Genomic DNA, 27,893 nt, shown 5'->3' with positions numbered 1-27,893 from the left:
CTTTGAGTATACAGCAAGTCATTATTATGGGCCAGAGATGCACTAGTTTCGCGCAGAACTGGCAGAATCGGCAAGATCAACAGGACGAGGCTGAACGGAGCTTGAAGAAAAATACTGTGCCTTGATAGTAGAAATCCGAGCAAAAAATCAGCGAGCAGATATATTCATATTCACAGTTCACAGTTGTACAGAACAGCAGGTTGAATAGCGCGACCAAACAAGATGTATCTCATTGACGACACAGGCAGAAAGATGATCGCTACAGAAAAAAATAACTAGAGATCGACATTAGAAACGCATTTTTCGCTCTAATCAATCGGAAGTTTGAAAAGAAAGCGAAGCAATTATGAGAATGCTAAATGGTCTTGTTCAGTAAACTCCTCAAACCTCATTTTGTCATCTGCGAAATTTGGACCTTTTCCTCGTCAACCCAAGCTGCTTGCATCCAAATACCAAAATGTATGCGCGGCACTGAGCACAGCGCTGCACTCAACGATGCAAACGATATAGAGAGACAATAGAAAGAACACAATAGAAAGAAGACAATAAGGGTAAGAACAGGACGAGAAACGGTTTCTAGTCTAATCGAGTACGCGCTCGCGGCCCGTCTCAAGTTCGCCCCTTTCAGCAGAAGAGCACCGTACTCAACTGTCATCACCCTGATCGAATCATATACACATGATGAATTTACGTATCACGTTTTCTGGGTCGGACACTTTCTCTAGTTGGAGAGAAATACGAGCACGCGGGTGCGCGTCCTGGGACACCTCGGACCAAATCTCCGAGTTTTTTTGGTTGGTTCTTTCGGAGACATGCTTTGCAAGATTTGCCGTCATTGGCTTTTTCTTTTTGTGCGTTGCCCGAAATTGCTTCGCAGAGACGTAACATTAGTGATTTCTCTAGCTTGCTTCCTTTTGGTACTCGGAATGGCACGGTCGAGTCTTTATTACTTTGATTGGTTTTGAATGTAATGTAAAGTGCGGATAAGAGAGTAAATGCACCTTAACAAACTCTAATTTTTGGCATCTGGTTGCATACTTGAGTGAAGAAACTTGATGCTCGTCAAATGTATCAATATCTTGAACTTAATAGAAAGCCTTTGATATTTTGAGTTGTAGAGGTAAATTAGTAACATCTGATAATGGCAAGTGTTTGCAATTTTCGCAGATTTAGCATTCTCATAATGCTCACTTCTCAAAGATCGAGAAATCCTTCATTTTTTCACTCCATTAGAACCAAAATTCAAAGAACTAGTATATTGAAAAACTGGCTAAATGACCAATATGATCACATATACTCGAGGGAGGTTTCAATAGTATGGGTGGTGGTGGGTGATGATTTCGATAATAAAGAAACTTGAGCCAGCCATCCAGCTTTTGGAGATCAAAGGTACTTACGCATAATCAAGCCACACATATATTGGAAAACATAGGTAAATAATAGAAATACTGATGTGAAGATTGTGAAATTGTGAGGATATATGCTGATAATTCAAATTGAGTCCTGTCCAATACTGCGAAGTAGCGTGCGTTGATTGGGCTGATACTTTTGTATTCGTAACTGATGTCTTCCGGCTCATTCCGCATCTATTCGTTTTCTGTCAGCGGCTATGGTTTCATTTCACTTATGTGCTGACTTGAATTCTTCTGATATTCTATTGATTGCTATGTCGCGGTGGAGTTTTTGACCTTGCCCGCCCACTCCAGCCCTATGACCACAAAGTGCCTATAATAAACGCAATTAGCACGCTATTTATCGTCAATACTAACAGCAACTTTACGAGCTGTACGAATTATATAGCACCACAATGTATTCATTTTCGATACAGTAGACGAGAATCCGGATGTTTAATCCGGTGCGGCTTCTATGCTGGTCATAAACATGGATGGGTTCTCATGCGCCCGAGCTGTGTGCCGTTCTAAAGTTTTTATAGTCATTCGTACCTCCATTTTCGTCTTGAAACCCCGAATATCTACTATACTTGAAGAACATCGGCTCTAATTTCTATTAATACGTACCTCGACTAGAAACTTGAGTTAATCACACTAAGTAGTTCGAAACTCTCAGATCAAAAAAAAAAAAAATCGCAAACTGGAAACATCGCAATGCGTAGTACCCTTTATATATTAAGATTCGTTGTAGATACAGTCACTGCGTCACTTATGCAAAGAATCCCAGTAACTTGGCTCCCTCGCGTCGAATATCTTTCTTTTGTTCAGAGGCCACAATTCCATTTGAATTAACGAGTTTTTTTACATAAATATTTTTATTTTTGAGTATGGATTGAATAATGAGTGATTCTGAAAGCGTATGATATAAATAGTTCAGGAGTTGCTCGGATCTCGAAAGACCCACGATATCTGACTCGTGCTTACATCGAAAAAGTTTACGCGAATTATAATTTATCAACTTAACAACTTTCCTGTATATCACCAAAAGGAAAGCGCACAACAAACCCTATTATTCTTTCTCATATACCGATAAAAGCGACTAGTTTGTCTTAAATAGGTGAAGTCTCACGCTTAAGCCAGGCAAGCGTCAATTCATCACCTTTAAGATATCCCGATGTTTTCTGATACACTTCTGCGTGGTAATTATTCAGCCATTTCTTCTCGTCTTCGTCTAGCATTTCTGGAACAATTAGATTCTTGCACATTGGAACCATGGTAACGGTTTCAAATCCATAATACTTCTTGTCGCCGAAATTATGCGCCGTCTGCTTTTCAACCACGAGCACAACGTTCTCAATTCTAATTCCATATTGTCCGTCTTCATAATATCCCGGCTCGTTGGAAATCAACATACCGACCTCTAACGGCACCTCGTTATACTGCATTCGAGTTCCGATACCGATCGGACCTTCATGAACATTTAGAAAACTACCGACGCCATGACCTGTTCCGTGTCTATAGTCAAGTCCTTCTTGCCAAAGATACTGTCTAGCTAGAATATCAAGAATGAATCCACTTGAACCTTTAGGAAAGACTGCGCGCGCGACGGCAATGTGTCCCTTCAATACTAACGTATAGGACTTCTTCTCTTCTTGCGAGGGTGTACCATAGTGAAGGGTACGTGTCGAGTCAGTAGTTCCATCACTATATCACTTGTCAGTACTTTTATATGATCGCCGGATTCTTCGTCAATAGAATTACGTACAGGAATTGAGCGCCAGAATCACAAAGATAAATGAGGTTTTTCTGCACTAACGCACACGTTCCTTTTTCTGGTTGATAGTGAATAATCGCACCATTAGATCCAGAAGAAGAGATAGTCGGGAAACTAAGACCAACAAAATCCTTCTTTTGACTAAAAATTGATTGATCTTAGTTCAGCTCAATCATGAAAAAAAAAAGATATTTACGAAAACACATACGATCTGAATTCCTCCAGTTTATCCGCAACCTGCACTTCATCATACAATACTCCGCTATCAAGAAGTCTCTCTAACCAAGCGAAATATTGAATCTGTGCTACACCGTCCTTGACATGAGCATTTCGCATTCCATTAACTTCGGTCGAGTTCTTAATTGCTTTCGCAGCTTCAATCGGGGCGGATTTGAGAGTTGTTAGTTTATCTTCACCAACGGATTTTGTGAGAGCCCAAGATGCGCTCGAAGTGACGAGAACTTTGAGGTCTGAAGTGGCTACTACTGAACTGAATGATCTCACATCGTCAAAGACTGCCTGATATGGCTTGATTGTGACTGCACTACCCAAATGTTCGCTGGACTCTGGAGTGATTTTGTCTTCGTCAATATATAGAAATGCCTCGGTAGGGGTAATGAAAGCGTAGGAGAAGAACACTGGATTAAAAGGGATGCTATATAAATCGCAAATTAGTAAATTTAATACTCCTTGGATTATATAAAAATAATTGCGTACTCATTTCCGCGAAGATTAAACAGCCATGCGATCTCATCCAACATGGACACGATAAGACCCGAGCCCTTCTGCTTTTCGATTTCCTTTCGTATATCAGATAGCTTTTCCTCAAACGCCTTACCCGCATACTCAAGTCCTAACACTCGTAACGGTTCCTTTGGACGAATAGGCTGGTCATTCCAAATCAAATCAATCAGATTTACATCCATTCCCACTAACTCTCCACCTTTGCGACTCTTCAATTTCTCTGCCAAGCTCTTTGCCTGCGCGGCAGTCAGCAACGTAGCGTCAACTCCCACATTCTTACCTCCTTCAGCTTCTCTAAGAACCCATTCTTGCCAGGTAGGAACATCAGGTAGACCCTGTTTGAGTAACTCCCAATTGCCATCTAATTCCTGCTCTGCTTGAAGAAAATAGCGACCGTCGGTAGCTAGTGCGGCCTTTGATGCAGTGATTACCGCACATCCTGCCGATCCAGTAAATCCAGAAACAAACGCCCGACGAGCATCAACTGGTGCTATATATTCACTCTGATGAGAATCTTCAGAAGGGACAACTATTTCAAACGGAACAAAACAAGTTAATAATCTATCTTCCAAAGGACGAATGCTGCGGCCACGAGAGGTGATATACACCACGTCACATGCTAAGTATAGCAATAACTACATACCGTAGATATCTACATTATGTTTTGTCATCAACTCGCGAAGGTCAGCTAATATTTTTGTCGTATCGGCCCGCACGGCCGTGACTCCAACTGAAGACGGCGACGATGACATTGATCGAACGAACTGTGAGGAAGCGCGATTTATTATTTGTCTGAAACCAAGCGGTAGCATATATTATATTCGACTTCTATAACTCTTAGCAAAGCGTGTCGGTAACAGGTACTAATTTGAGTAAACCACCTGATAAAAGACACTGGATGCCGAGAATAGATATGCGTATTTCGAGAGATGAGATAACAGATGGCTGGACAAACTGATGCCTCAGCATTCGTGTACCAAACCCTTGCTTTCTTAATTTCAAGCAAAAGTGCAACTAGTTCATTCTACATCACTCAAACGGATCGTGTATAGGATGAGATATAAAATAGAAATAATTCACAATAAGAAAAATACAGGCAATTTTAGATTAAAAGCAAGACAGCAAACGAGACAATACGGAACTAAAGATAAACCCGCAATGACAATAAATAAAAAGAGAGAGAAAAAAAGCTATTTGCACGACTAAAAACAAATCAAAAGTACACTACAAATAAACAGACTCCATTTCAATCATTAGAAAATAGCAGTACAACTTTCCCATGAGTCATCTTTTTTTGTCTCGCATCCCCTCCTATACCCAAAACTCAACCAGACTAAGCTGAATGCATCAATATAATAATAGGACTATATAGCCTAGCCTGGGTTCTCAATAGCGACGCCTTCTTCAAATATCCTCATCAAATCTACTCAATCAATGGCCATAGCCCCAACTGCCCTGTCGGCCTTGCTGGCTACCCATGCCGTTGTAAGGCGGATATCCAGAAAATCCGCCGTACGCGTTCTGCTGCTGGGGAATAGGCTGCTGAGGAATCTGTCCTTGCTGAGACTGTTGCTGATGCTGCTGCTGCTGGCCAGCCGAGCTCGCGGGTCGCGCGCCGGCACCTTTGGACGCGTCATCCAACTGCAGGAAATCAGGAATACCACCAAGAGACGACACAGACTGCCCGGCTCCTTGATGACCTTGCTGGACCTGAGGCTGCTGTTGCTGCACAGGCATACCCATTTGCTGCTGGCGAGAGTAGTGATCATAGTACTGCGACGGCTGCTGGCTCTGCTGTTGCTGACCATAAACCGACTTTGGCTGCGCCGATGCCGCCTGCGACTGTTGATGGCCAAAGTGCTGCGGCTGAGTCTGCTGTTGTGCGTAGTATCCCGGGTAGTTGCTCATATAGTACGCAGCGTAAGCAGGCGAGAGATAGTACGGGTGGATGCCATATTGGTTCTGTTGAGCAGTAACACCAGGCGATGCCGTAGGAGCGGGAGAGGTACTCGTAGTCTCCGATCCGACGCCAAACCGAGCAGGCTGAGTCGAAGTGCTCGATGGCGTCAACTGATCAAGCGAAGCCGACGCGGTGCGCTGTAAACCGTCTTGCGCAGCAGCTCCGGTGACAGCACTCTGCTGGTACGGGTTGGCGTAGTAGTTGTATCCCTGTCGCTGAGGGTCGGCACCGTACAGGTTCTGGAAGTCGTTGGGGAAACCACCGAATCCTGGTATGTGAGATTGTGTCGGATACGCTCCATAGGGCGACTGCGAAAACGGCTCAAATTTCTGCTGTGCTTGCGGTACCTGGGGCTGCTGCTGTTGCTGCTGCTGCTGCTGCTGCTGTTGCTGATATCTGTGCGGCTGCGTCTGTTGACCGAAACCAGAGAGACCAAGGGCAGGGCCCTGCGCAGCGATAGGCTGCGAGGTGGGCACTTGCTCAGCAACTGGCTCCTGCTGGTACGTCGGTTCGTTTTGCTCTTTGGGGGTAGAATCATATGCCGATCTGTCCTCTGGCTGGCTATCGGTAAGATTCAGGCTGCCAAACTGCAGACCCGAGACCTGCGCCTGAACTGAGCCCGGCATAACGACAGGTGCGTCCTGGTTGAGCACGCGCGAGTAAGCCGGCGATCGAGCGTTCTTTGTCGCAGAGGCAAGTCCAGGAGGAACCTTGGCCGATGTAACATTATTGCTTGAAGATGGTGTGTCGATAGTTGATGCAAGAGTGGATGTAGGAGCTGGCGGGGCGTCGTCGACCACAGACTCGACATTTTCTTGAGTAAGGGGTATACCTTCGGCAGACGAAGGACCCCACGCTGACTCCTCTGACTGAGCTGGGGTGGCAGCAAAACTATTGTTCCAAGCGGGAGCGCTCCCTGCACTTGGCGCTGGTTCCTCGGCAACTGGGGCAGATGCAGGCTTTGGTGGCTCGGCTTTTGGCACCACGGGTCTGGCAATCGACGCCCAGCTCATTTTGGCACCTGGCTTAATGACCGTACTCGTCGTATTTCCGACAGCAGGTGTAGGTACTGGTTCAGATCTACCGCTAGAAGCCCAGCCGTTTGTCGATTCTGCAGGCGTGGATTCGACGGCGGCGAGTGCCTCAGACGCTGAGGCGGTCTCGGTAGTGCTTTCTAATGACGCAGGTTCAGCTGAAACTGGCGATGGCGCCTCGTCAGTCTTAGCACCCCATTCGCCGTTAGTGGTGCTTTGCGCTGGAGCGGGTACGGCAGAAATAGCCTCCTCGGTGTGCTCGCTGATCCGTCCTGCAACAACTGTCAGTATCAATCCTCGAGAAGTAGAAAGAAAAAAGCTCACCATTAGGTTTACCACCACGGCTTCTGCCACGATCTATAAATGCAAATCTTAATAATTGCCATAGATTAATCACATGTCAAGTAAAAAAACTTACCACTTCGACCTCCTCTTCCTCGGTCTGAACCACCACGGCTTCTACCGCGTGTAGATGCGGTCGGTGAAGGTCTGCCGCTTTCGACATTCGTAAATGGTCCTTTCGATTTTGATCGCTCTTTTGTTTTCTTTTTGACTTCACCCCACTGGCTAGCATGACCTATGCGAGAAAACAGCTCAGTTAGTAAACTAGAGTTCTAAAACAGCAATCAACACCCCATGCACAAATCGATTAAGCACGTAAAATTCATAGGAATATCATTCAAAAGCGACGGAAACCAAAGTAGATAGAGATCAATCTGCTCCTCAGTGAACAATGGATTCGCGTACAAATGGCCACCCCTGCTTGATAGCAGCGAAACAAAGGCAATCACAAAATTCCATCACAGATAAATGAAAACAAGCAATTCAATTGTATTGTTGAATGGAGAATGATTGATTGCAAACACAATGATCTGCTGATGATCGCGATATCGATTGCTCGGGATGAAGAATAATAGCACAATTGCAAAGAAAAAATTTACCTTCGGTGATCCGTACGACAGCGACTTCGACATCGCCTTGGGTTTCTTGGAGAAGGTACAGCAGATCCTCTTCGGACCATTCTGGAAATAATTCACTCAGCGAGCCGAGGGCACTAGCGAACTGCGACTTGAGCTGCTTGGCTGAGTCGTCGAGTGTAGACATTTCGGTAGAAGTTGTGTAGTCTTGCGCGACGTCTGCTGATGACGACTCGGGAACGGCTGATCTGGAAGTACGGGCGCTGTGAGATGAACGGCCGCGAGATGAATGAAAACCTCCTCTGGAAGTTCTGTGTGATGGACGAGGCTGGACGTCGGCCATGTATCGAGCTTTGTGAGCTACTGGAAGAGATCTGACCAAATTCGTAACCGTCAGTAACAGCGCTAAACTGCTAAGATTAATTGCCCAGCAAACAAATTCTGCGTACCTGATCACCAAAGTCCAAAGCACAAAAGCCTGAATTAGCTAAAGCAAAAGCGGGATGCGAATAAGGAAGCGAGGGAGAGAAGGGGTATAATGGTGATGAAGGGCTCTTGCCGAAAATTTTACTGAGCGCCTGGATTGGTTGCGTGCCCAGTATTACGTCAGGTACGTAGTCGTCAGCACGACTTCACGTGCACTTCCTCGCGCTGTCCTGAGTAAGTTCCTTAAGAACGGTTGCAGGTCTAGAAAATATTTGCGGGGAGTCAATGCCTCTTGTACCTGAGAATAAGGCGTTAGTGTATGCCGGACTGGCTGCCGTGGCCTCTCTTGCTGTCTATGCCCTGCTGCCGTCCTTCATGACTGGCGGTAATTCCGATCCGAACGCGCCGAGCAGATCAGCCGGGTTTGCGCGTAACTCACGATATGTCGTCGGATTACTCAACTCGAGTAACGACTGCTTTGCCAATAGCGACTTGCAGGTGTGACTCGTACTTTTGTTATGAAAAGAGTGTATTTCATGAGTTGTAGACTGATTAATATGTCGTTTAAGGCACTCGCTTCCAGCCCAGCTATCAGGGCATACCTCGACGATCCGAGGATTCAAGATCAGCCACTTACAGCAGCGTTAAAGAAAGTCATAGGAGGTAAATTGTTAAGCTGAGTTTTCACGCAAAGAGTCCACTCAAGAGTATCTAACGAGAACCTAGAACTAAATACTCCGATTCAATATCCTAAAGCAATCTCACCATGGCCATTCCTTCACGTTCTCGAATATGCCTTCAAAAGCCGAATTACACGACAACAGCACGATGCGCACGAGCTTCTACACTTAATTCTGGAAACCATTGCAGAAGAATATGATCGCTCGACGAAGGCTGCACAAGATGAAGATCTAGACGCAAAATCCGCGGTCTTGACACGCCAAGTCTTGCCATTTGAGGGATCTATAGTCGACACTATTGAATGCCAGCATTGCGGGCATAAGACAGCTCCGAAAGCGACAAATTTCTTGGTTTTGACTTTGAATGTTCCGCAGAAATGGAGCTCGACGCTTGATGAATGCATGGCCTCGGTACTATCGAGTGAAACAATTGCTGATTATGGATGCCAGTCGTGCCGACTTAAAGTGCTGATTAGTTCGATCTCACGATCATTGGCGCAAAGTGGTATTGATGTTGGTGATTTAACAACGCAGAGCTTACGAGATAATACGCCAGACGATGTGCCGGAATTCAAGACAGATCCTCGAGGTCATCTTGAATATCTACACAGTCTCGATCCCGGTGCAGATTTGAATCCAGCTGTCGAGGCCGCGCTTCCAAAGGAGATCAAGTCAACTATAACGCGAACTACATCATTTGGTCATTTACCCGAGACATTGATTCTCCATCTGTCTCGATCGATTTATTCTGATTCTGCTACTCGCAATAACTGTCGAGTGCAGTTCTCTGAATTCATGACCCAGCACTCAAGTAGCCAGCAAAGCGCATCTAGTAAACTTAATCTTTTGAGCTCGCTTATACATGAGCAGAAATCGACCGACAATGCTATTGATGCAGCCAGTGAGAATGAGGCACCGACAAAAACATACAGATTAGTCGCTGTCGTTAGACACTTAGGAACTCATTCTGCAGGACATTATGAGTGCTATCGAAGAAAAGAGATGTTTAAAGATTATTTTGCTCGCGAAAAAAAAGATTCTACGTTTGAGAAAATACTCGCCGAGGAAAACCATAGCAGTTTGACTCTTACAGATCTTGAGGCCACTGCTGAACCCGAAAAAAATGCTTCAAGAGGAGTGATGGGTGCTGTAGATGAGGAATCTACCCCTGAAGTCGAATCCGTACCAGAAACCCACGCGCGTACTCTTCGCCAACGTCGCCATCGACATCGTGAACTCGGCAATCGGGCAGAAAGAAAACTGTACAGACGATTCACTGGTTCTAAAGGCTGGTGGCGTATCAGTGATGATTTGGTATGGGAGGTCAGTGTTGAAGAGGTTTTGAAACAGACGCAAAATGCATATTTGCTAGTGTATGAGCGAATACCAGCTGACGAAGTTTTGGAGTTGAAGACGAGAGAAAGGTTATGATCTGCATTTCTGGATAGGGCTGTGTCGGCGTTTTATGTGTACTTTTGTTTTATTCGCTACACTACTTATTTTGTAGCGGAGATAATGTAAAGTGAAGAATTATTTTGGTTTTTCTTAACTCATTAAATGTGAAGAATAAGCCTCTCACACCTCTCATACTTTAGACTTTGACCGTGTTCGCGACGCAATCCTCTCTGAATCAGCGGGTGCCGACGCACTATTTTTCTTTGGCGTCGTCTTCTTTTCTGGCTTTGCAAATAGAGGTTTAGCAGTTTCTTCGATTTCAAGCTCAGCAGTTTTCTTTTCCGTATCATCGTTGAGCTTTGGTCTCTTCGTCTCAATTTGTACATCATTGGTATCTGCAGACGCGATTACTTTATTAACATTTTTGTCGACAAGTTTCATATCTTCTTCGAGAGATCTCTTTTTATCTGGCGATTCACTGGTATTCAACGTTAATGACAATTTATGCTTACGAGCGATAGGTTTTGGCAGTTAAGTCATGCTTACCGGGCGTCGATCGGGCTATCCGTAAAAGGTTTCGGCAATGGAGCTTTTTCACCATTGGAGTCTGCGCCCACGAGAGGCGGCAACGGAACATTGATAACCGGGGCAACTGTCAAATCATCCTGATTAGCACTAGCACTTTCTTAAAGAGAAGGAAAGGAGGAAGCTATAGAGATACACACTGTTGTGATTTGGGTCGCTGACAGTCTCCGTCATGGCTAAGTGGAATACAGGGTATGAGTACGTAATGATATGGGGAAGAAGTAGGAGTCAAAGAGAAAGGACATGACAGGACGAGAGAATATTTATATTTATCAGCGAGCCGCAAAGCCGAAGAATACCAGGATCAGAGACCGTGAGAGCATTGGCCTTGTCAGGTGCCGTCGATGGTCACGCATTTATTATTTGAGGACTGAATACTTATCTGCCAGCCTGCGTTTACATGGGCTTCCCCTGCTTGTCTACTTACTGTGTACAAATTTCCCGATATAGTAATATAGCGAACGTGCTTCACGGACGCATACTCGCAATTCGACGACACGCCTTGAATTTCTTTATGTTCAAGCAAAAATAGAAAAGAGAACGCATTGAATATATCAGGGCCGTGGCCGGCCGACAGTTTATCCTGCAAATCTTGCACACTGTAGTCTGCGTCCACATCTGTGCACTTCCAGCAGCGATCGTCTGTGATCCAAAGCCGCAGAAGTTCACATTGTGAGTTATACCCTTGACCTGGAAAATAGCATATCCGCATCAGCGTCGGGGATCCGACTTGGCCGAATACGAGGGAGTGTACTGTGAGAGATGTCCGCTGATAGAGTATACAAGATTGAACGAAAATATATGTATAATACTAAATTGCAAAATCTCATTCAGCTTCTAATCTCGCCGACTGGCACAGTGCGGGAAGCGAGGTTTGGCAGGCGTTCTTAAAGCGGCACAGATCTGGGCTGTGTCGTCATTCACCAAAAAAGTACAGTACTCCGGTAGCCAAATCTATACTCAGAAAACTCATCCTCGTCTCTCTTCGTCGCTGATTCCCAGCTACTGCTCGAAGTGAAACAGGAAGCATCGCAGTCTTTGTTTGCTATATATAATAACGTGCTTGGATTGTCTTGACCTGCCTTTTTTTGTTACATTTGTGTTTGCTAGTTCTTTGATCACCAGCCTCTCTTTGACTCCCCTTGTTTCAACATGGCCGACTCAGCATCATCAGAGCAAGAAATTGACCAGGTTCCTGCTGTATGTGATCACTTGGTTTCGAAAATCTCTTTTTGAGTATAAAATGCTTTTGCTGCAATTATTGCTGGTGGCTGCACTGTTCTAATCATAAAACTCTTTGTCTAACGCTTTAAACAGTCTCAGAAGGGACCATGGATGACTTTCTTAAAGTCCCTTGCCACATCGAAGGGTGATATTGCTTCCATCACCGTATGTTCTATTATATCACTTGTTATTGCGGATGCATAGACTAACTAAAACATTGTCAAGGCGCCGCCGTTTATTCTCTCGGCGACCTCGCTGACCGAATACTCTAAATTCTGGGCCGAACTTCCGGATCTCTTCGTCGCGCCGTCAATGATCGTCGACCCTGAAGAACGAGCCGTGGCAGTTTTTAAATGGTTTATCGCGACTCTTAAGGGCCAGTACACTTCTCGTAACGAAGCTCTTGGGTCAGAAAAGAAGCCTCTGAATCCGTTTTTGGGCGAGATGTTTCTCGGCAAATGGGAAACCGACGACGAAGGTACTACATCGCTTGTTTCTGAGCAGGTCTCGCATCATCCTCCTGTGACTGCGTATGCGATTTTCAACGACATCTACGGTGTGGAATTGACAGGCTATAACGGGCAAAAGGCGTCCGTGTCGACGACGACTCTTAATATCAAGCAGGTCGGACATGCTATCTACAAGATCAACAAGTTCGACGAAACGTATTACATTACTTTGCCGGCGCTGCACATTGAAGGTCTTTTCTATGGTGCGCCCTACGTTGAGCTCGAAGGCTCTACTGTGATTCAAAGCTCGTCGGGGTACAAGGTTAAGATTGATTACTCTGGTAAAGGTTACTTCTCGGGCAAGAAGAATTCTTACAAGGCGAAGCTGTTTGCTCCCGGTGGCTCCTCAAAGCCAATCTACTCTTTCTCAGGCCAGTGGTCCGGAAAGTCTACGATCAAGGACGAGCGCACCAAGTCTGAGAGCATCTTTTACGATGCCACGGAGCACCATATCGTGCCCTTGCAGATCAAGGACCTTGAAGAGCAATCCGCGTACGAGTCGCGTAAAGCGTGGTCGAAAGTTGCGGCTGCAGTTGCCGTCATGGATTACGACACTATTCATGTCGAAAAATCAAAGATCGAAAATGAGCAGCGCGCGCTGCGCAAGCAGGAGAAGGAAGAAGGCAGAGAGTGGACAAGACGGTACTTCTCTTTTGTCGAGGACTCTGAGTCTTTGAAAAAATTGGCCACCGACGCTGGTTTAGTGCCAGACAAAAATGTGTGGCAATTTAATCGCGACGCTTTCGAATCCGGACCTGACAAGTGCTAATCTGGATTTTCAGCCGCTGCTGTGCAGCCAAATTCACTATACTATTTATATTAGTGTCTTTTTCTGTAAGTTTTAAGTTTTTCTGTTTTTTGTTCCATATGGGTTGTGTTTTATATTTCGGTTGTTTTCAATTTTGCTTTCTCTCTGCCTGTGGTATATATGATTATAAAATTATTTCTAGGCAAATACAATCAGATTTATTGAGTTAGATGATGGCACACAAGTTTAAAGTAGAAAGAACTTAACAGATTACAAGAATAACTGTGTTAGTACTAAATATCGAATAGAGACGACAGTCGATGGTGTAGCAACGCAAGTAAACTCTTGATTAGACACTTCTTCTGAGCAGCACTGGAGAACCCTCTCTATTGACTAATATTCTGAGAAAACGTCAATTATACATAAACTGCTAAAGTTTCTTGATACTTCTTTGTCAAACAGATAGATTCGCTTTATATCGATATCCTATTAAAGTAAAATTTTAGCCAGGTATTCAAATGGACGAGAATATACTTCGACGTGATCATCATGAGGATGATGATTGATTTTGACATGTCAAGAAACAAGGGAAGCTGAGATTTGACAAGAGACTGATGATAACTGAAAAGAAACAAAACCAGAAAGTTTCCAGTTTGTCAAAGAAGATAGCGATTAAATTTACATACATTCAGTTGTCCGAGGAAAAAAAAAAAGTGGCGAAGTCATGCACAGGAAAAGAAAAACTCACCTGGACGCGAGCACACAGCACATTATGAAGATAACGATGTTTACCTCGTCTCTTACGCAAACTCACACCAGCCTGGCGGTTTGTACCAATCCTACAAAGCCACACAGTAATTTTCGCGGGAGTAGATATAGTATGAGATGCGGCGCCTTAGTATGGCGGGTGCATTAGTATGGCGGGAGGTCGCAACTTGCGGTGTGTGGACGCGTCAATTTCGCGTTTAGTATGGGAAGAAATCTCACCTTCTGTCAGCGTAGACAAACAGACATTTATATAATTGCTAATTATCAAAGTCACAAAGACATGATTAAAAATAGAAGAGAAACGATTTATGAATTGGGAATAATTGAGTAAGTTCGCATAAATTTGCAACTACCAGTATTGAAAACACATTCAATATCATTAAAAGTACAAATACCAGAGATTACAATAAAAATAACATCTCGGAAAAAGATATTAGTATACAGAGACAGTTTTAAAGCAAAAAGAATAACATGTAAAAAAAAAAAGTCAAAAAAAAAAGAGGAAAGAAAATCAACCCACACACATACATGAAAAAGATAACTCAAATACCACCAGGCCCCTTCCAAGTAGCAAAACCCAAAGTCCAGTCCGACAGCATATAAGACGCATTGCAATAATAAAAATAGTAATATAAAACACAACTAGAGTGTTGGATAGACCGACTTGACACTAATATAACAAAGCACAAACAAGGAGAGGCAGTGCAGACGTGCACTGAGTAGGACACATGTACACACAAGGAGACTCACAAGAGGCGACAATACAAGAGAATTACTCTTCCTCCTCCTCGAAATCAGCGCTTCCGTTGGCGAGGTAAGAAGCCTTCTCATCCTCATAGCGCTTCTTGTCCTGCGCTGCACGAGTCTCGTAGGGCTGGGGGAAGAAAAAAAGTTAGTTTGGTAGGGAAAGATAAACAAACAAACGACAAAACATACGATCTTGTCCTTTGCGCTCAACGCCTTCCATCGCTCACCAAGGAGCTTGCCAACCTGACCTATAGCAAGAAAATGATTAGAACAGAGAATTGCAAGAGAAAAATAGAAACAGCAGAGAGGATGTGTTGCATACCGAACGCGATGCCGGGATTCTCCGAGCGGACAGTCTCGCGCTGCTCATTTGCAAAAAACATGTAAGCAGAGAGCGAGCGCTTGGGGGCGTTAGGGTCTGTTTGGGTGGTTAGCATTGAGCAGAATAGGAGGGGGTGGCGGCTGTGGTGATGAAGTGTGTCGAGATGGATGGCCTAGCGGACGGGCGACGGACGAGACGCGTCGCCGATCGCAGACAGCAAGCTGACGGCCGAAGTGACAACGTAGCGACAGGGAAATTGAATGGGGAGAATAAACGGAATTACCTTTCTTGCGGCGGCCGGCAGTCTTTGCCTTTCTGGTCTTTGTTTCCTTTGCCATTGCGGGAGATCGGGGTGGATCTGCGGGGACGCGTGTTGTTAGTATGTATACAAGGGAAAGGGCGGTGAGGCAGGGATCAGAGAAGAGGAGTCGCCAGAGAGAAGGCGCATAAGAAAAAGAAGAAAAGAAATTGTCGTAGCAAGAGAGAGAGAAAAAAAAAAGGGGAGCGTACGGGATCAGAGGAGCGGAGGAGTGGGATTAAGCTGTTCTTGAGCGAGAGAGCAAAGCAGGGAGAGAAGGCTTTGGCTGCGAAGAAGTAGACTGTGCGGGCGGTGCGCCTTTTACTATGGGCCCACCCATAGTAAAGATGGCGGCTGTCTTTAGCACTGGGCGCAGATGTGAGGCTATTGGTAGACCATCACACATTCCATAGTGCGCGCTTATGTAAGGCGTAAACACCCCGTCTCTTAATACTGCGGTCTACTGCTCTTTTTGCTCTTGCTGCTCTTACTCTTGCTATTATTATCATATTTGCTATTGTTGATATTTTGTCTAGTCTTCTCAACTCTTGACTCTGTTCCTGTCTCTAGCCTACTTAATAAGCTCGGTACATCATTCGTAGTCAGATTCGGCAGCAACAGGTCTCTCGCAAGCTTGGGATCCAGCCACTCCCTCCCGTCTATAATACAAAATACTCTAAATTAACCTACTATATCCAAATACTTCACTTTTACAGTCTATTCGCGGACACTGCCATAATCTCTTGCACCCTGTAGTCTGGCTGCAAGCTCACCCAACCCATTGACGAAAAATGCGACCGCTCTGGCCCCGGAATAACAGTGCGTACAGCCGGGTGAATTCACAAAAGACTCCTCCTCTCAGTCTCAGGCTCGAATGACAAAATCCATTCTGGCGACTGGCGACCCGATATAACCTTTAATATCTTGGGCGGTGGAGGCGGATCCAAGCCGATAACTTTAAAGTGCGAAGCGAGCCCCAAGTATCAAATTTCTAGCTCTTCTAGTCTATCTTATTTAGCTCACTCATCTTCCACCTGCTCTCGTCGCCTGCGGACAATTCGTCGCAGCGGGCAAGCTCTTTGATGTCTTTGATGTATCTGATCACTCGATCTTGTTCTTGATGCGGCCGCGGCATAGATCGTTCAAAATTTAGTCAAAGAATATATCGTGGGTAAACAAGTGCTACAAAGATGTCGATACGGTCTCTTCTGATGTTGACAGCTCCGACAACATCCATATTCTGAGATTGAGGATGAGCGTGTCGATCATGTTGCGGCTGCAGCCTAGAAACAATACATCAATGATTGAGAAGGCTATGAGAATAATCATATTGCGATCATACGCAAGCGTGCTTTGTGGGGTACTACTTACTTAGTCCGCAACACTATGAAATACGACACGTGTTAGTAACATATGATTAATCAGAATCTGTAGCGGAGATAGAAACAGCGAGAGCGATAGAGGACTAATTCCTTTCTGCCAAAAACTAACCAGCTATAAGTTCTTTGTCTTTGCATCTATACGTTGAATGAACACATAACTGAATACCGCAACTCGCGGCAGGAAGAGGAGGATTAGGAGGGGGTTTGTCGCAGTCGGGGGAGCCGCAAGCTTCCCCGCATCTGCGTTAAATTGTGGGATTCGTACTCTTCTCTTGTCGGACCTCCACTCTACCTCCACCACCCACTAAAAGATTGCTTGCTATCAACTGTCTGTCAGTGGCTAGTCTTGCAACACTACGATCATGACCTCTGCGGTTTCTCCTCTTACAATTCTGCCTCAAGCGGCGAACGAAAAACTGACCGACAAGGCTCCTGAGAGGTTCCTTTGCGCCGTTTGCGGAGCCTCCTATGCTCGGAGTGGCCATTTGCGACGCCATGAGGTAACCCGTAAGCTTGAGCCGAAACTCGATGCTCTTTATTTATGCAACCAGGTGCTAACCAGTTAATTAGACTCTGGTGAAAAGAATTTCATGTGCGAGTTTTGCGGTCGCCGTTTCTATAGAGTGTATGTTCATATGTTTCTCGCCCTCTCTTCACTTTGTCCTCTTCATGCTAACCAGCCTTTGTGTCGCAGAGATATTGCTCGGCGGCACTCAGCTAGCTGCTCGTCTCGAGGTGGCCAGCAAGGTATTCCCCAGCAGAAGCGTGGCAAGAAGCGAAAAGCCTGCGATGCCTGTGCCCGCTCAAAAATTGCTTGCGATGCCAGCGAGTTATGCAGGAACTGCGCCATGAGCTCGATTCCCTGCACCTATTTTCGTCTGACTGAGCAGTCCAACAATAAGAAGAGCCCAGGTAAACAGGCTTCTGCTTTTGCATCGCAGTCGGATATCAAATTCAAACAGCAGAGTATTCCTGTTGACGATGCGTTGTCGTCTTCCGATCAATTGACGATGCCAAAAATGAAGACTGAACCTCTCAGTCATGAACTGGATATACTACATGAGTCTTTGCCGCTCAATATCTCCGGTCTTGATACCTCTAACGATATCGTGTCAAGTCTGATTGCAGATCTGGACTGGCCAAGTCCGTTAGGTGGCGTACCTCATCTTTCAGACTCATCGTCAGCAAATATGTCTGGTAGCGAGTCGTCTCCTAACGCCAGTGGTGGATCTAGATTAAGGCGAGCAAGCTCCAGCGCTCAGAGTACACCGTTTCTACTCAATTTTTCTCTTATGGATTCGCGTACCCGAACTCTGCCTGCTCTTTTTAATGGCTCGGCACAGCAGAGCTCGGGTACGTCTAAGGGATCCGCAGCGAAAGACAACGCAGAGCTCAGCAGTTCGGATTCAATGATTGCCTATCATAATGAGTCTAATTCAATGGATGGAGGTGACGATTGTATGTGTTTAGCTCTATGCTTTGCCTTTTTTTTTTTTTTTTTTTTTTTTTCTTTCATAGAACTGACTTCGTGTATTTTAGGGACCGATGTTTTACAGCTCGATGGTATAACTGGTATTGACCTTCCTCCAAATTCAAGTTTCAAGGATCACTATCCGACTGTACACAGTGCATACTTTGACACAACACGAATAGTGGCGTCGGACTCAGAGTGGATAAGCTTGTTGGATGTGACTGACAAGGACGAGCGAGTGGAGCTGATGCGAATGAATAGAGACACTGAAGTGAATACGGATCGATTGAGTGAGTTGATTGCAGACTTGTGTGAGGTTGCAGTTAATACGCCAAAGCATTTGACTCGCACGCCGTATGCGGTGTTTCAAACCAGCGCACATTTACTGCTTACGGCTGAGAATGTAAAGATGTTCGCCCACCATTTTTTTCAATTTTGGCAGCCGCATGTGTGTGTTTTACATCCACCGACATTTGACATAAATTCGGCATCGCTGCCGCTGCTGCTGACGGTCGCGCTGGTGGGTTCGCTTTACTCGACATCGGAAGATCATATTGCTGCAGCTCGGAATTTGCTTGACGGCGCCGAGGAGTTTGTGTTTACCTCTGATGCATTTTTGGCATTGGCGGGAAAGTACGGTCAGTCGGAGATGCTGGTCGAGACGCACGAGCATCTTGAGGCGATTCAGGCCGCCTATCTGATGTGTATCGTGCAGTCATTTAACGGCACAATCGAGGCACAGCGGCATGTGCGGAGACAGCGATTTGGTGAGGTTGTGTCGGCGCTGCGGGCGCTGTCGATGCCATCTGCGCAAAATGACTTTTTCCGGAGACGACATGCGGTGAGCATCGAGGATTTTGATTGGTATGCATTCATTCAGAGCGAGCTCAAGGTGAGAACACTTATTCATATATATTTGCTCGATTGCGAGCATGCCATTTTCCACAACACTCCGGCCCGATTCACACTAACCGAAATGACTGGTCATCTTGCGTGCTGGGACGAGAGCTTTTTTGCGCCCAACGCGATGTATTGCCATACGCATGCGCTGCAAGAGTTTGGCAGACGACCGCCGTCGCTGTCCCAGTCTATACGGCTGTTACTCGATCCCGACGTTTCAGATAATGAAGTGTTTAACAGACTGGGAAACGCGTCAGTGCTGAACTTGTTTTTATTTATCAATATGTTCAACACGATGATATTCTCTCGACGCGCGATTCAGCCGATCAGCGCACCTGATCATATGCAAATGGCGCTGCGGCGGTGGAGAGCGTTATGGGAGATGAGGATGGATGCGATGTCGGAGACGCAGCGGCAAAACCTGGGATTTACAAAGAACTCGCACGAATACTTTGTGCTGGCGGAGAAGTTTCTCAGTGCTATGGTGCGTGGCCATGCGGTGCTGGTCGAGGTTGGCACGGGCACGGTCGATGTTGATGACAGCTCGCATGTCGGGCAGGTGCTGACTGCACTTGACAACTTGACGATCTGAATGAAAGGGAGAATTTTGTACATTAATATAGAGCAGTTTAATTTAGTACAATAATGTTTTTCTCTTCATTTTTTTTCACGTTCAATCAATGATTCACGTAGAGAATGGTGTGGTGAGGTGCACCGCGCTGGAGAAGTGAGCCGCGTGTGTGGGGTACCCTAATGCGGGGTAAAGTTCCGGTCACGTTTGGGCCACGCTGTGGCAGATCGAGTGTGGTTGCGGAGAAAACCCACTACGGCAGGCAGAAGAAGGCAGGCGTGAGGAGTGAGCCGTAATCAAGGAAAAAAAGGATGCAATGTGGAATCTAGAAAGCCGAGAATGCGATACCCACTGCAATTCCCAGATTGGAGTAATTGCACATAAAGGAAGTGCCCATTCTACGCTTCCATCGCACCGCCGATTCTGACTCCACCTTCATCATGGCGACAATTGGCAAGCTGAGCGCTACTTTTGCAGATAATCTCAAGCTCGACGCTTCTCATACCGAGAACGTTGAGTCAGCATGGGGGGGCCCGCTGGCCCTGCCCCCCGGAACCTCAGGTGAGAAATTCGCAAAGTTCTTGGCTGGTGTCGGAGATGTTTGCGGTAAGAGCGAGATTACCCTTGTCTCCTCACAAGATCAGCTCAAAGGCGGCTGGTATCTTGAGCAGTCCAAGGTACATGACATGCACTCCATTTATGATGAAGACTTCTTTGTCGCCTCTGCCGTCGTCACGCCGTCTTCCGTGCCGCAAGTGCAAGCCTTAGTGCGTCTTGCAAACGAGTATGAGATCCCTCTCTGGCCTATCTCTATTGGCCGCAACGTTGGCTACGGCGGTGCTGCACCTCGCGTTCGGGGCAGCGTCGTCGTCGATATGGGCAAGAATATGAACAAGGTACTCAGTGTTGACGAGGACTCGGCGAGTTGTCTGCTTGAGCCTGGTGTCACTTATTCGGAGTTGTATGATTATTTGATTGAACATAATCTGCACGAAAAGCTCTGGATTGACGTACCTGATCTTGGAGGCGGTTCTGTCGTTGGCAATTGTCTTGATCGTGGTGTGGGATACACTCCGTATGGAGGTATGTAATTGACAGTGTCCGCCGTTCTTTTTTTTTTCTTCCATTCTTACTGATTCATCTAGATCACTTTATGATGCATTGCGGTATGGAGATCGTGCTGCCAAATGGTGAGCTCTATCGCACCGGCATGGGCGCAATGCCTGATCCAACGCAGCCAGGTTTCGATCCCGACGCGCCGCTGCACGAGCAGCCGCCCAACAAGTGCTGGCAGCTTTTCAACTACGGATTTGGTCCCTATCTTGATGGTATCTTCACACAGTCATCGCTTGGTATCGTTACCAAGATGGGAATGTGGCTCATGCCTAATCCGGGTGGCTTTCAGAGTTATCTCGTCACTGTTCCTAATGAGGAAGATCTGCATCCTCTGGTTGAGACTATTCGCCCTCTTCGACTACAGAATATTCTTCCAAATGTTCCCACTATTCGCTACATCACACTCGACGCTGCAGTACTTGGTCACAAGAAACAATATGTTTCCTACGAAGGTCCTATAACGGAGGAAGACAAACGTGCAATCGAGAAGAAACTACAACTCGGTCGCTGGAATTTCTACGGCGCAGTTTACGGTCCACCTGTTATTCGTGATGCCATGCTTTCCGTTGTTAAGGAGGCATTTTTGAAAATCCCTGGAGCAAAGTTCTTGTTGCCTGAAGACATGAAAGAGAATAGTGTCTTGCACATCCGCTCAAAGACTCTTAGAGGCATTCCAACCTACGACGAGCTCAACTGGCTTGACTGGGAGCCTAATGGAGTTCATCTCTTCTTTGCCCCAATTAGTAAGGTATCTGGTGACGATGCAATGAAGCAATACGAGGTCTCGAAACGTCGCTTCGAAGAGGCAGGTATGGATTTTATTGGTACTTTCACTGTCGGTATGCGCGAAATGCATCATATCGTCAGTGTCGTCTTCCCTCGCGGAAATCCGAAAAAGAGGGACCGCGCTGTCTGGCTTATCCGGACGTTAATTGACGACTGCGCAAAGCATGGATGGGGAGAGTACCGTACGCATATCGGGTTAATGGATCAGATTCAGGGAACGTATAGTTTCAATGATAATATTCAGCGCAAGCTGAATGAGACTATCAAGAATGCTATTGATCCAAAAGGAATCCTTGCGCCGGGAAAGAGTGGAATCTGGCCATCAAAGTATGACAAAAAGCAGTGGGTGCTGGACTCAAAGGTTGAGAAGAAGTTTTAATATGATTATAATTTATAACGCTGTAGAGTCTTTTAAAGCAAGGAAATGAACTTATTAGGCTCAACTCGTGTGATCTCATGTTAAAAATGGGAATAATGATGAATTTAAGTATAAAACAGCAAACGTGTAGTTTTCTAGTAGAGAAAGTTCAGCATTTCAAATATATATATATTACAAAAGACGAGGCACTGTTCGCAGTTGAGGTTTTCGTACTGAATTTTTTTCACGCGCCTCACCATCTCAGACCTCCTTCTCACAGCTAACATATTTTTCCCTTCCCTAATCAAGTTCAATCTGTAGTCACTTGGCCTACGGAATCGTACATTGATTGACAAGTCAGAAGAACACTATGGCATCGTTCACGTTACCATCTTTGCCGCCTGTTGGCTCTGCGTGGGGCCCGTCGACCTCCGAGGCGAGCACTCAAGGTCTTTCATTTGAGGACGCTCCGTTCGCGCCGTTCTCGAAGAGTGATAAACTTGGAAAACTTGCTGACTGGTCACAAGAGCCCGGACGTGATGGACGTGATCAACGCGGTGGTCGTCAAGGTGGACGCAATCATAGAGGTACGCATTCTGGAAATCATATATTACCAATATTACCAAAATAAAAAAAAGGTTTAAAGTTGCTAATTTTTATTTTTCACGGCAGATCCCTACCAGGCTTATGGAGCCAGCACTGTATCGAACTTCCAATTCCAAAATGAGGATGATGAAGCTAGTTTCTCTGTAGTCGACAGCAGAAGCGCAGCAGCCAAGCCTCGCGGTGGAGGCGGATTCGGCCAAGGTCGTGGCGGTCTCGTGCTTCGCTCGCAAGGCAATACTCGCGGTGGCGCTCGTGGGGGTACTCGAGGTGGTAATCAGTCTGCCCGCGGAGGTTTTTCGCGGTATGGTGGCCGTGGAGGCGCCGATAGTCAGCGCGGAGGACAGCGGGGTGGACAGCGGGGTGGAGCCGCTGGTGGACGGCGGTTCGGCTGGAAGGATTATGACAAGCCTCAGCGATTGCGTGATTCTTCTGTTGTTATTGAGCCTGAGTGGAAGATGCTTGAAGAAATTGATTTTACGCGGCTGCAGAAGCTGTCGTTGGATATCAAGGAGGGCGCGGACATTGACACTTATGGTTTTACATACTACTACGACAAGAGTCTTGACCGACCTGGCGCATCATCTGAGTGGAGACTGCAGGTTATCGACGCTCTGATTTATAATCCTACCACTTCTGATGATCCTGTTATTCAGCAGCTTGCCGCGAAGAATGAAGGTACCGTCTTTGCCACTGACTCGATCCTCAGTATGCTCATGTGCTTCCCACGATCTGTGAATCCGTGGGATATCGTCGTCACACGTGAAGGTGACAAGCTGTTTTTCGACAAGCGCGACGGCAGTCCCCTCGATTTCGTTTCTGTCAACGAAAACGCAATCGAGCCGCCTGTCGAGGCCGCAGACGGTAAGGAGTCAATCAACTCTCCGTCGTCGCTCGCTCTCGAGGCTACGTTTATCAACCACAACTTTGCCGCACAGGCAGTTACCGAGTCCGAGAAGTTTAAGCATGAATTTGCGCACCCGAATCCGTTCTACAATCCGGATGAAGAGACTGAACCGCTGGCCTCGCGTGGTTACAGGTACCGCAAGTTCAACCTCTCGGCGCAGGATGAGGAGGAGCCGCTTAACCTGATTGTCCGTACTGAAGTTGACGGAGCGATCAAGAACGCGTCTGGCGAAGACTCGTTTATTACCATCAAGGCGCTCAACGAGTTTGACACACGCGCCCCTGGTGCTGGCGGTGCCCTTGATTGGCGTTCCAAATTTAGCAGTCAGCGCGGTGCCGTCGTCGCTACTGAGATGAAGAATAACAGTTGCAAATTGGCGCGCTGGACTGTGCAGAGCATTCTCGCTGGTGCAGAGCAAATGAAGCTCGGCTTTGTGTCTCGCGCGAACCCGCGCGACAAGAGTCGTCATGTCGTGCTTGGCGTTGTCGGATATAAACCGCGGGAGTTTGCCAACCAGATGAACTTCAGTGTTGCGAATGGATGGGGTATTGCGCGGTCGATTATTGATATGTGCATGGCGCTTCCTGAGGGCAAATACGTTATTGTCAAGGATCCTAACAAACCGGTTATTCGCTTGTACGATGTGCCGAAAGATGCTTTTGATGCTGCTGACAAGGACGAAGAGTAAGTATTTGATCGAGTTGTTGCTTTTTTCTTCGTGTTTGATTCGTTTTTCTGTTCATAAAAGTACTTTTTACATATAACGCTATTACCTACAATACAAATTTTGAATGAGGTGTAACATATGTTACAGCAAAAAAAAAAGCAATGCCAAACTCCTTTAAAATGCGAAATAATTTATAAACTAATCTCGACGCCGTCTATAATTCTCCGCAAAGCAGTTCCCCATGCCGAGGCAACTCCATTCTCAACCATCATGAACTTGACTAGTCGTCCTCTTGCCGCGAGTTTATCGCCCTTAAGCACGATTTCGACGATAGCGCTGAACTCTTGTAGATGTGGTTGCGAGAGCGATGGGACTGAATTTCGCAACTTTGCGCAGTAGTGCGTTGCCTCTCGGGTTGGAATCTGTGGCAAGTTAATAATTTTCTACTTATATGTGAGTTGGATGAGTGAATACGAACTGCGTTGGGAAGCGCAAGTAGCTGTTCAAGGTCCAAAGAAGTCTGCTCAACCGATATGAATTTATCAGATTCGCTCGGTTCTATCGAGTCAAATACTGCACCTCTTGTCGCGGGTGGGATAACGAGGACCTCAGTTTGCTGTTGCTGTTGCTGAACATTCAATAATTGCCTGTGGAGTGATCCACTGGATTTTCCGCCTCCAAGAGACGACGGCTGGGCACTTGCAAAATGAATTGGTAGCGCGTCATTATAATTTGTTGGTGCTGTTTTTGTTTGGTAAGATGTCATTTGTGTTGAGGATATTGTAAAGTATGGACAAGTGGCGATGGCGGTCGTGGATATATAAGGAGTAAACTAGATTTGTCGAGGCCTCTCCCATCAGAGCCGCATAGTATGTCATGAATTGATGGCTGCCGACACCTATTTGGGCTATTTATAGTAGGACAGAAATTACGGCAATCGAGCACTTGCAGTCGACCAGCTCCTAAAACTCATTGAAGTGAAAATAGATACGCATTCTTGCTCTTTTGCAGTCTCAGTTTGCGATTGTAAATGCCAAATGTCTGAGAATGGTATATTATAAATACTAAACCCTAAGTGTAGGGCTTGAGAACAGCCCCAACCCTTGTTCTTGATCAAGATCTATAAAAGAGGGCGCTGGTCCCTAAAGCTTTGCTTTTCTTTTTCTTTTTTTTTTAACTCTCTTTGCCTTTTGGCTTAGATCAAGTGTAGTATCTGTTCTTTTCAGTGTAACAACTGAAACGACACTATTCGTGTCTTTTAATGTTACTCTTATTTTTGTCCCCCGGCACGCAATCCGCTGGGCTTGCCTATTGATTGTGTGCATCGTGTCGTTGCTATTGCACTACCGGCAACTGACGCAAACCTCTCTATTTTATTATGGAGTGGTTGTTGACTAAGAATACTGGTTTTTACTTTTTTTCTTTTGAGTCTTTCATATCGTGTTTACGATTGTTTGAAGCAATATTTGAAAAAAGTTATTTAGATTTTGAGAGTGTTGAGTACTGGTGTTATAAGTGATTATAGATTTTAATAAACAACAATTTTAATATAAAATATTACATGTATAAATTGAATCAAATAAAAATAATCAAATAATATGTAGATTGCTAACTAATCATCGAAAAAAAGGCTATAAACCTCGTCAAAGATAAATCTCCCAAACCTGAAATTTATTCCAACCACCACTTTTGCCATCCGCCTGTTTTTAGCATCCAACCATGGCTGCCCAACAAGCCAACAAACCGACAAAAAAAATCAAGCGGAAACCGTTCAGAAGTCACATTAATCCATCACAAAAATCTAACTCAAGATACCAAAAGACCGGCAAGCAATCACACAAACAAGAATCTTCAGAAGACGAAGAAGACGAAGACAGTGACAATGAGAATATTGAAGACAATGACGAGTTTATTAGTCTAGAAGAGAAACCAAAGAGAAAACTAAAGAGATTATCAAAACATGCTCCACAGGAAGTATCTGCTAAAAAGCCAGTTCCCCGATTTCGCGAAGTGGTCGAAGTACCTAAAATAGTTCGTCGTGATCCGCGATTTGAATCTCTATCCGGCAAATTTGACGACACTCAATTTCGCAAAAATTACAGATTTTTGAATGAATACCGCGAGCAAGAAATAAAGCAATTAAAAGAGCAGATTGGTAAAGCTCGGGATCCGATTGAGGTTGCAAAATTAAAGAAAGAGTGTCAGAGTTTAGAGTCAAAGCACAATGCGGCAAAGAAGAAAGAATTCGAAAAGAATGTGATTAAAGAAGCTGAACGAGCTGAACGAGAACAAGTAAAGCAGGGAAAAAAGCCATTTTACTTAAAGAAAGGTGAGCCGATTCTTCTGTTTCAATGAAGATGATTATCCAAAAAACTTTTGTTCTAACTGATTCGTACAGCCGATAAGAGGAAGCTTGTCTTAACACAAAAATTCAGCGAAATGAAGAAATCTGATGTCGACCATGCGATCCAGAGACGACGTAAGAAAAATATTGCAAAAGAGAGAAAGAAGATCCCTTATGCTCGGTCTATTCAGGAGTGATGAGCTGTATATATATGACGTAAAATAAAAACTGGCGTTCTGTTCTATTGATAATTACTAGGAATTGATTTTCAATACGAAATCATATTAAATCCCGTGCAAACTACTTCTTCTCATGTGCTACCCAATCCTCCCACGATCCAGCATAATTTCCTCTCTTGTCATAACCAAATTCACCAGCCAACTGCTGCGCATAATCGGATCTGACTCCACCAAGACAATAAAACACAAGTTCTTTATCCTTTGACGGTTTTTCAAATCCAAATCTGTCTTCAAATTCAGCTTCTGAAAGCGAAAGTGCTTCGGGAGAGGACTTGTAGGGAATATTTATGGCGGTTGGAATCTGTCCTTCTTGTTGTAATTCGATTGGTTCGCGAACGTCAACTAAAATTTTATCTGGCGATGGATCCTGACTAAGTTTCTTAATCTGTTTCACGAAAATGTAAGCTCATCCTCCATTCGTATCCAGTAAATTTGAAATCAAAAGAAAAAAAAGGGTGTACTTGCATCCTCGTAAACGTACTGAATAGGAGGTTTATACCCCGCTACACCAGACTCAAATCTTTTCCATAAATTCGGACTTTTTCTCGCAATCACCTCTCCTCTATATCCGCTAATAAAACTGGTGCTGATAGAAGTGCCACTGCTACGAAAAGCAATTTTCGAGAGGAACCTGTGCGAAGCTGGCAGATAGTGCGCGACAGAGACCATTTCGGTAGATAGCGCACGGCCTAAAGAACGCGTTGAAGTACTGAAAAAAGAAAAGGATGCCATTGTAGATATTGAACGTAGAATTTGATCTCAATTGTCGTTGATTACGATGTGTGTCGTCGCTGGCATGTGTAATATCTTTGCAATTTCATGGCTGCGGCTCATTCGTTTGCCTGGGAAACCGAGAGCCAGGTCTGAGAAAGATCAGGCCGTCATTAATATTGCTTTCCACATCAGATTTGACTGTCTCATCAGACAATTCAAAAAGAAGTTTAAACCAAAAAAAAAAAAAAACTTTTATTAAGTTGATATAATTCGCACCTCATAACATCGCATCTCATCTCATCTCATCTATACA

The 27,893-nt window shown here is 45.3% G+C and overlaps 11 protein-coding genes across 11 annotated transcripts; 6 read left to right on the top strand and 5 right to left on the bottom strand.

The window, feature by feature from the left end:
- Nucleotides 1-2,500: 2,500 nt before the first annotated feature.
- On the bottom strand, nucleotides 2,501-4,661 carry V2V93DRAFT_359795 (peptidase M24, structural domain-containing protein; the record flags this gene model as incomplete). The annotated part of the gene is made up of 5 exons (XM_066908105.1): nucleotides 2,501-3,095; nucleotides 3,157-3,306; nucleotides 3,374-3,820; nucleotides 3,883-4,528; nucleotides 4,553-4,661. 5 exons carry the CDS (start codon nucleotides 4,659-4,661, stop codon nucleotides 2,501-2,503), a joined length of 1,947 nt encoding a protein of 648 aa, XP_066765119.1.
- A 213-nt stretch (nucleotides 4,662-4,874) lies between these two features.
- V2V93DRAFT_372107 (uncharacterized protein) lies at nucleotides 4,875-8,396 on the bottom strand. The gene is made up of 5 exons (XM_066910673.1): nucleotides 8,270-8,396; nucleotides 7,845-8,194; nucleotides 7,322-7,480; nucleotides 7,228-7,260; nucleotides 4,875-7,175 (listed from the first exon to the last, which is right to left on the bottom strand). Exons 2-5 carry the CDS (start codon nucleotides 8,161-8,163, stop codon nucleotides 5,341-5,343), a joined length of 2,346 nt encoding a protein of 781 aa, XP_066765118.1. The 5' UTR covers nucleotides 8,164-8,194; nucleotides 8,270-8,396; the 3' UTR covers nucleotides 4,875-5,340.
- A 135-nt stretch (nucleotides 8,397-8,531) lies between these two features.
- Nucleotides 8,532-10,357, top strand: V2V93DRAFT_359793 (uncharacterized protein; the record flags this gene model as incomplete). Its single annotated transcript, XM_066908104.1, has 3 exons — nucleotides 8,532-8,744; nucleotides 8,816-8,909; nucleotides 8,973-10,357. The coding sequence occupies 3 exons, from the start codon at nucleotides 8,532-8,534 to the stop codon at nucleotides 10,355-10,357; spliced, it is 1,692 nt and encodes a 563-aa protein (XP_066765117.1).
- Nucleotides 10,358-11,799: 1,442 nt separating this feature from the next.
- V2V93DRAFT_288259 (uncharacterized protein) lies at nucleotides 11,800-13,760 on the top strand. The gene is made up of 2 exons (XM_066907211.1): nucleotides 11,800-12,295; nucleotides 12,356-13,760. Exons 1-2 carry the CDS (start codon nucleotides 12,242-12,244, stop codon nucleotides 13,406-13,408), a joined length of 1,107 nt encoding a protein of 368 aa, XP_066765116.1. The 5' UTR covers nucleotides 11,800-12,241; the 3' UTR covers nucleotides 13,409-13,760.
- Nucleotides 13,761-14,439: 679 nt separating this feature from the next.
- On the bottom strand, nucleotides 14,440-15,805 carry V2V93DRAFT_372094 (high mobility group box domain-containing protein). Its single transcript, XM_066910672.1, has 5 exons — nucleotides 15,735-15,805; nucleotides 15,508-15,582; nucleotides 15,225-15,320; nucleotides 15,092-15,150; nucleotides 14,440-15,029 (listed from the first exon to the last, which is right to left on the bottom strand). Exons 2-5 carry the CDS (start codon nucleotides 15,560-15,562, stop codon nucleotides 14,928-14,930), a joined length of 312 nt encoding a protein of 103 aa, XP_066765115.1. The 5' UTR covers nucleotides 15,563-15,582; nucleotides 15,735-15,805; the 3' UTR covers nucleotides 14,440-14,927.
- Nucleotides 15,806-17,266: 1,461 nt separating this feature from the next.
- V2V93DRAFT_381205 (uncharacterized protein) lies at nucleotides 17,267-19,867 on the top strand (the record flags this gene model as incomplete). The annotated part of the gene is made up of 4 exons (XM_066912096.1): nucleotides 17,267-17,411; nucleotides 17,475-17,529; nucleotides 17,599-18,362; nucleotides 18,444-19,867. 4 exons carry the CDS (start codon nucleotides 17,267-17,269, stop codon nucleotides 19,865-19,867), a joined length of 2,388 nt encoding a protein of 795 aa, XP_066765114.1.
- Nucleotides 19,868-20,040: 173 nt separating this feature from the next.
- On the top strand, nucleotides 20,041-22,250 carry V2V93DRAFT_372088 (uncharacterized protein). The gene is made up of 2 exons (XM_066910671.1): nucleotides 20,041-20,929; nucleotides 20,992-22,250. The coding sequence occupies exons 1-2, from the start codon at nucleotides 20,287-20,289 to the stop codon at nucleotides 22,125-22,127; spliced, it is 1,779 nt and encodes a 592-aa protein (XP_066765113.1). The 5' UTR covers nucleotides 20,041-20,286; the 3' UTR covers nucleotides 22,128-22,250.
- A 134-nt stretch (nucleotides 22,251-22,384) lies between these two features.
- V2V93DRAFT_372087 (eukaryotic translation initiation factor 3 subunit D) lies at nucleotides 22,385-24,451 on the top strand. The gene is made up of 2 exons (XM_066910670.1): nucleotides 22,385-22,693; nucleotides 22,779-24,451. Exons 1-2 carry the CDS (start codon nucleotides 22,477-22,479, stop codon nucleotides 24,302-24,304), a joined length of 1,743 nt encoding a protein of 580 aa, XP_066765112.1. The 5' UTR covers nucleotides 22,385-22,476; the 3' UTR covers nucleotides 24,305-24,451.
- On the bottom strand, nucleotides 24,347-25,294 carry V2V93DRAFT_372085 (uncharacterized protein). The gene is made up of 2 exons (XM_066910669.1): nucleotides 24,762-25,294; nucleotides 24,347-24,705 (listed from the first exon to the last, which is right to left on the bottom strand). The coding sequence occupies exons 1-2, from the start codon at nucleotides 25,047-25,049 to the stop codon at nucleotides 24,475-24,477; spliced, it is 519 nt and encodes a 172-aa protein (XP_066765111.1). The 5' UTR covers nucleotides 25,050-25,294; the 3' UTR covers nucleotides 24,347-24,474.
- A 609-nt stretch (nucleotides 25,295-25,903) lies between these two features.
- V2V93DRAFT_372083 (uncharacterized protein) lies at nucleotides 25,904-26,921 on the top strand. Its single transcript, XM_066910668.1, has 2 exons — nucleotides 25,904-26,612; nucleotides 26,682-26,921. Exons 1-2 carry the CDS (start codon nucleotides 26,003-26,005, stop codon nucleotides 26,822-26,824), a joined length of 753 nt encoding a protein of 250 aa, XP_066765110.1. The 5' UTR covers nucleotides 25,904-26,002; the 3' UTR covers nucleotides 26,825-26,921.
- Nucleotides 26,484-27,743, bottom strand: V2V93DRAFT_372081 (thiosulfate sulfurtransferase RDL2, mitochondrial). Its single transcript, XM_066910667.1, has 2 exons — nucleotides 27,332-27,743; nucleotides 26,484-27,251 (listed from the first exon to the last, which is right to left on the bottom strand). Exons 1-2 carry the CDS (start codon nucleotides 27,596-27,598, stop codon nucleotides 26,928-26,930), a joined length of 591 nt encoding a protein of 196 aa, XP_066765109.1. The 5' UTR covers nucleotides 27,599-27,743; the 3' UTR covers nucleotides 26,484-26,927.
- Nucleotides 27,744-27,893: the final 150 nt, after the last annotated feature.

This window comes from Kockiozyma suomiensis (genome assembly GCF_038497685.1).
Source record: "Kockiozyma suomiensis strain NRRL Y-17356 unplaced genomic scaffold V2V93scaffold_9, whole genome shotgun sequence".
Classification (NCBI taxonomy): domain Eukaryota; kingdom Fungi; phylum Ascomycota; class Lipomycetes; order Lipomycetales; family Lipomycetaceae; genus Kockiozyma; species Kockiozyma suomiensis.
The sequence above is the reverse complement of the archived record's forward strand: the minus strand, read 5'-3'. Positions and strand labels throughout refer to the sequence as shown.

Excerpts from the sequence above, each read along its gene's own strand:
- V2V93DRAFT_372107 (XM_066910673.1), bottom strand. The coding sequence starts at position 8,163 with ATGGCCGACGTCCAGCCTCGTCCATCACACAGAACTTCCAGAGGAGGT. Across the intron at positions 7,481-7,844 it reads TGTCGTACGGATCACCGAAG|GTCATGCTAGCCAGTGGGGT; the intron begins GTAAATTTTTTC and ends TTTCTCGCATAG. Across the intron at positions 7,176-7,227 it reads CCGTGGTGGTAAACCTAATG|GACGGATCAGCGAGCACACC; the intron begins GTGAGCTTTTTT and ends CAGTTGTTGCAG.
- V2V93DRAFT_288259 (XM_066907211.1), top strand. The coding sequence starts at position 12,242 with ATGACTTTCTTAAAGTCCCTTGCCACATCGAAGGGTGATATTGCTTCC. Across the intron at positions 12,296-12,355 it reads GTGATATTGCTTCCATCACC|GCGCCGCCGTTTATTCTCTC; the intron begins GTATGTTCTATT and ends AACATTGTCAAG.
- V2V93DRAFT_372094 (XM_066910672.1), bottom strand. The coding sequence starts at position 15,562 with ATGGCAAAGGAAACAAAGACCAGAAAGGCAAAGACTGCCGGCCGCCGC. Across the intron at positions 15,151-15,224 it reads GAATCCCGGCATCGCGTTCG|GTCAGGTTGGCAAGCTCCTT; the intron begins GTATGCAACACA and ends TTCTTGCTATAG. Across the intron at positions 15,030-15,091 it reads TGAGCGCAAAGGACAAGATC|CCCTACGAGACTCGTGCAGC; the intron begins GTATGTTTTGTC and ends TTCTTCCCCCAG.
- V2V93DRAFT_372088 (XM_066910671.1), top strand. The coding sequence starts at position 20,287 with ATGGCGACAATTGGCAAGCTGAGCGCTACTTTTGCAGATAATCTCAAG. Across the intron at positions 20,930-20,991 it reads GGGATACACTCCGTATGGAG|ATCACTTTATGATGCATTGC; the intron begins GTATGTAATTGA and ends TGATTCATCTAG.
- V2V93DRAFT_372087 (XM_066910670.1), top strand. The coding sequence starts at position 22,477 with ATGGCATCGTTCACGTTACCATCTTTGCCGCCTGTTGGCTCTGCGTGG. Across the intron at positions 22,694-22,778 it reads AGGTGGACGCAATCATAGAG|ATCCCTACCAGGCTTATGGA; the intron begins GTACGCATTCTG and ends TTTTCACGGCAG.
- V2V93DRAFT_372085 (XM_066910669.1), bottom strand. The coding sequence starts at position 25,049 with ATGACATCTTACCAAACAAAAACAGCACCAACAAATTATAATGACGCG. Across the intron at positions 24,706-24,761 it reads TACTTGCGCTTCCCAACGCA|ATTCCAACCCGAGAGGCAAC; the intron begins GTTCGTATTCAC and ends AACTTGCCACAG.
- V2V93DRAFT_372083 (XM_066910668.1), top strand. The coding sequence starts at position 26,003 with ATGGCTGCCCAACAAGCCAACAAACCGACAAAAAAAATCAAGCGGAAA. Across the intron at positions 26,613-26,681 it reads GCCATTTTACTTAAAGAAAG|CCGATAAGAGGAAGCTTGTC; the intron begins GTGAGCCGATTC and ends TGATTCGTACAG.
- V2V93DRAFT_372081 (XM_066910667.1), bottom strand. The coding sequence starts at position 27,598 with ATGGCATCCTTTTCTTTTTTCAGTACTTCAACGCGTTCTTTAGGCCGT. Across the intron at positions 27,252-27,331 it reads TTCAGTACGTTTACGAGGAT|ATTAAGAAACTTAGTCAGGA; the intron begins GCAAGTACACCC and ends TTCGTGAAACAG.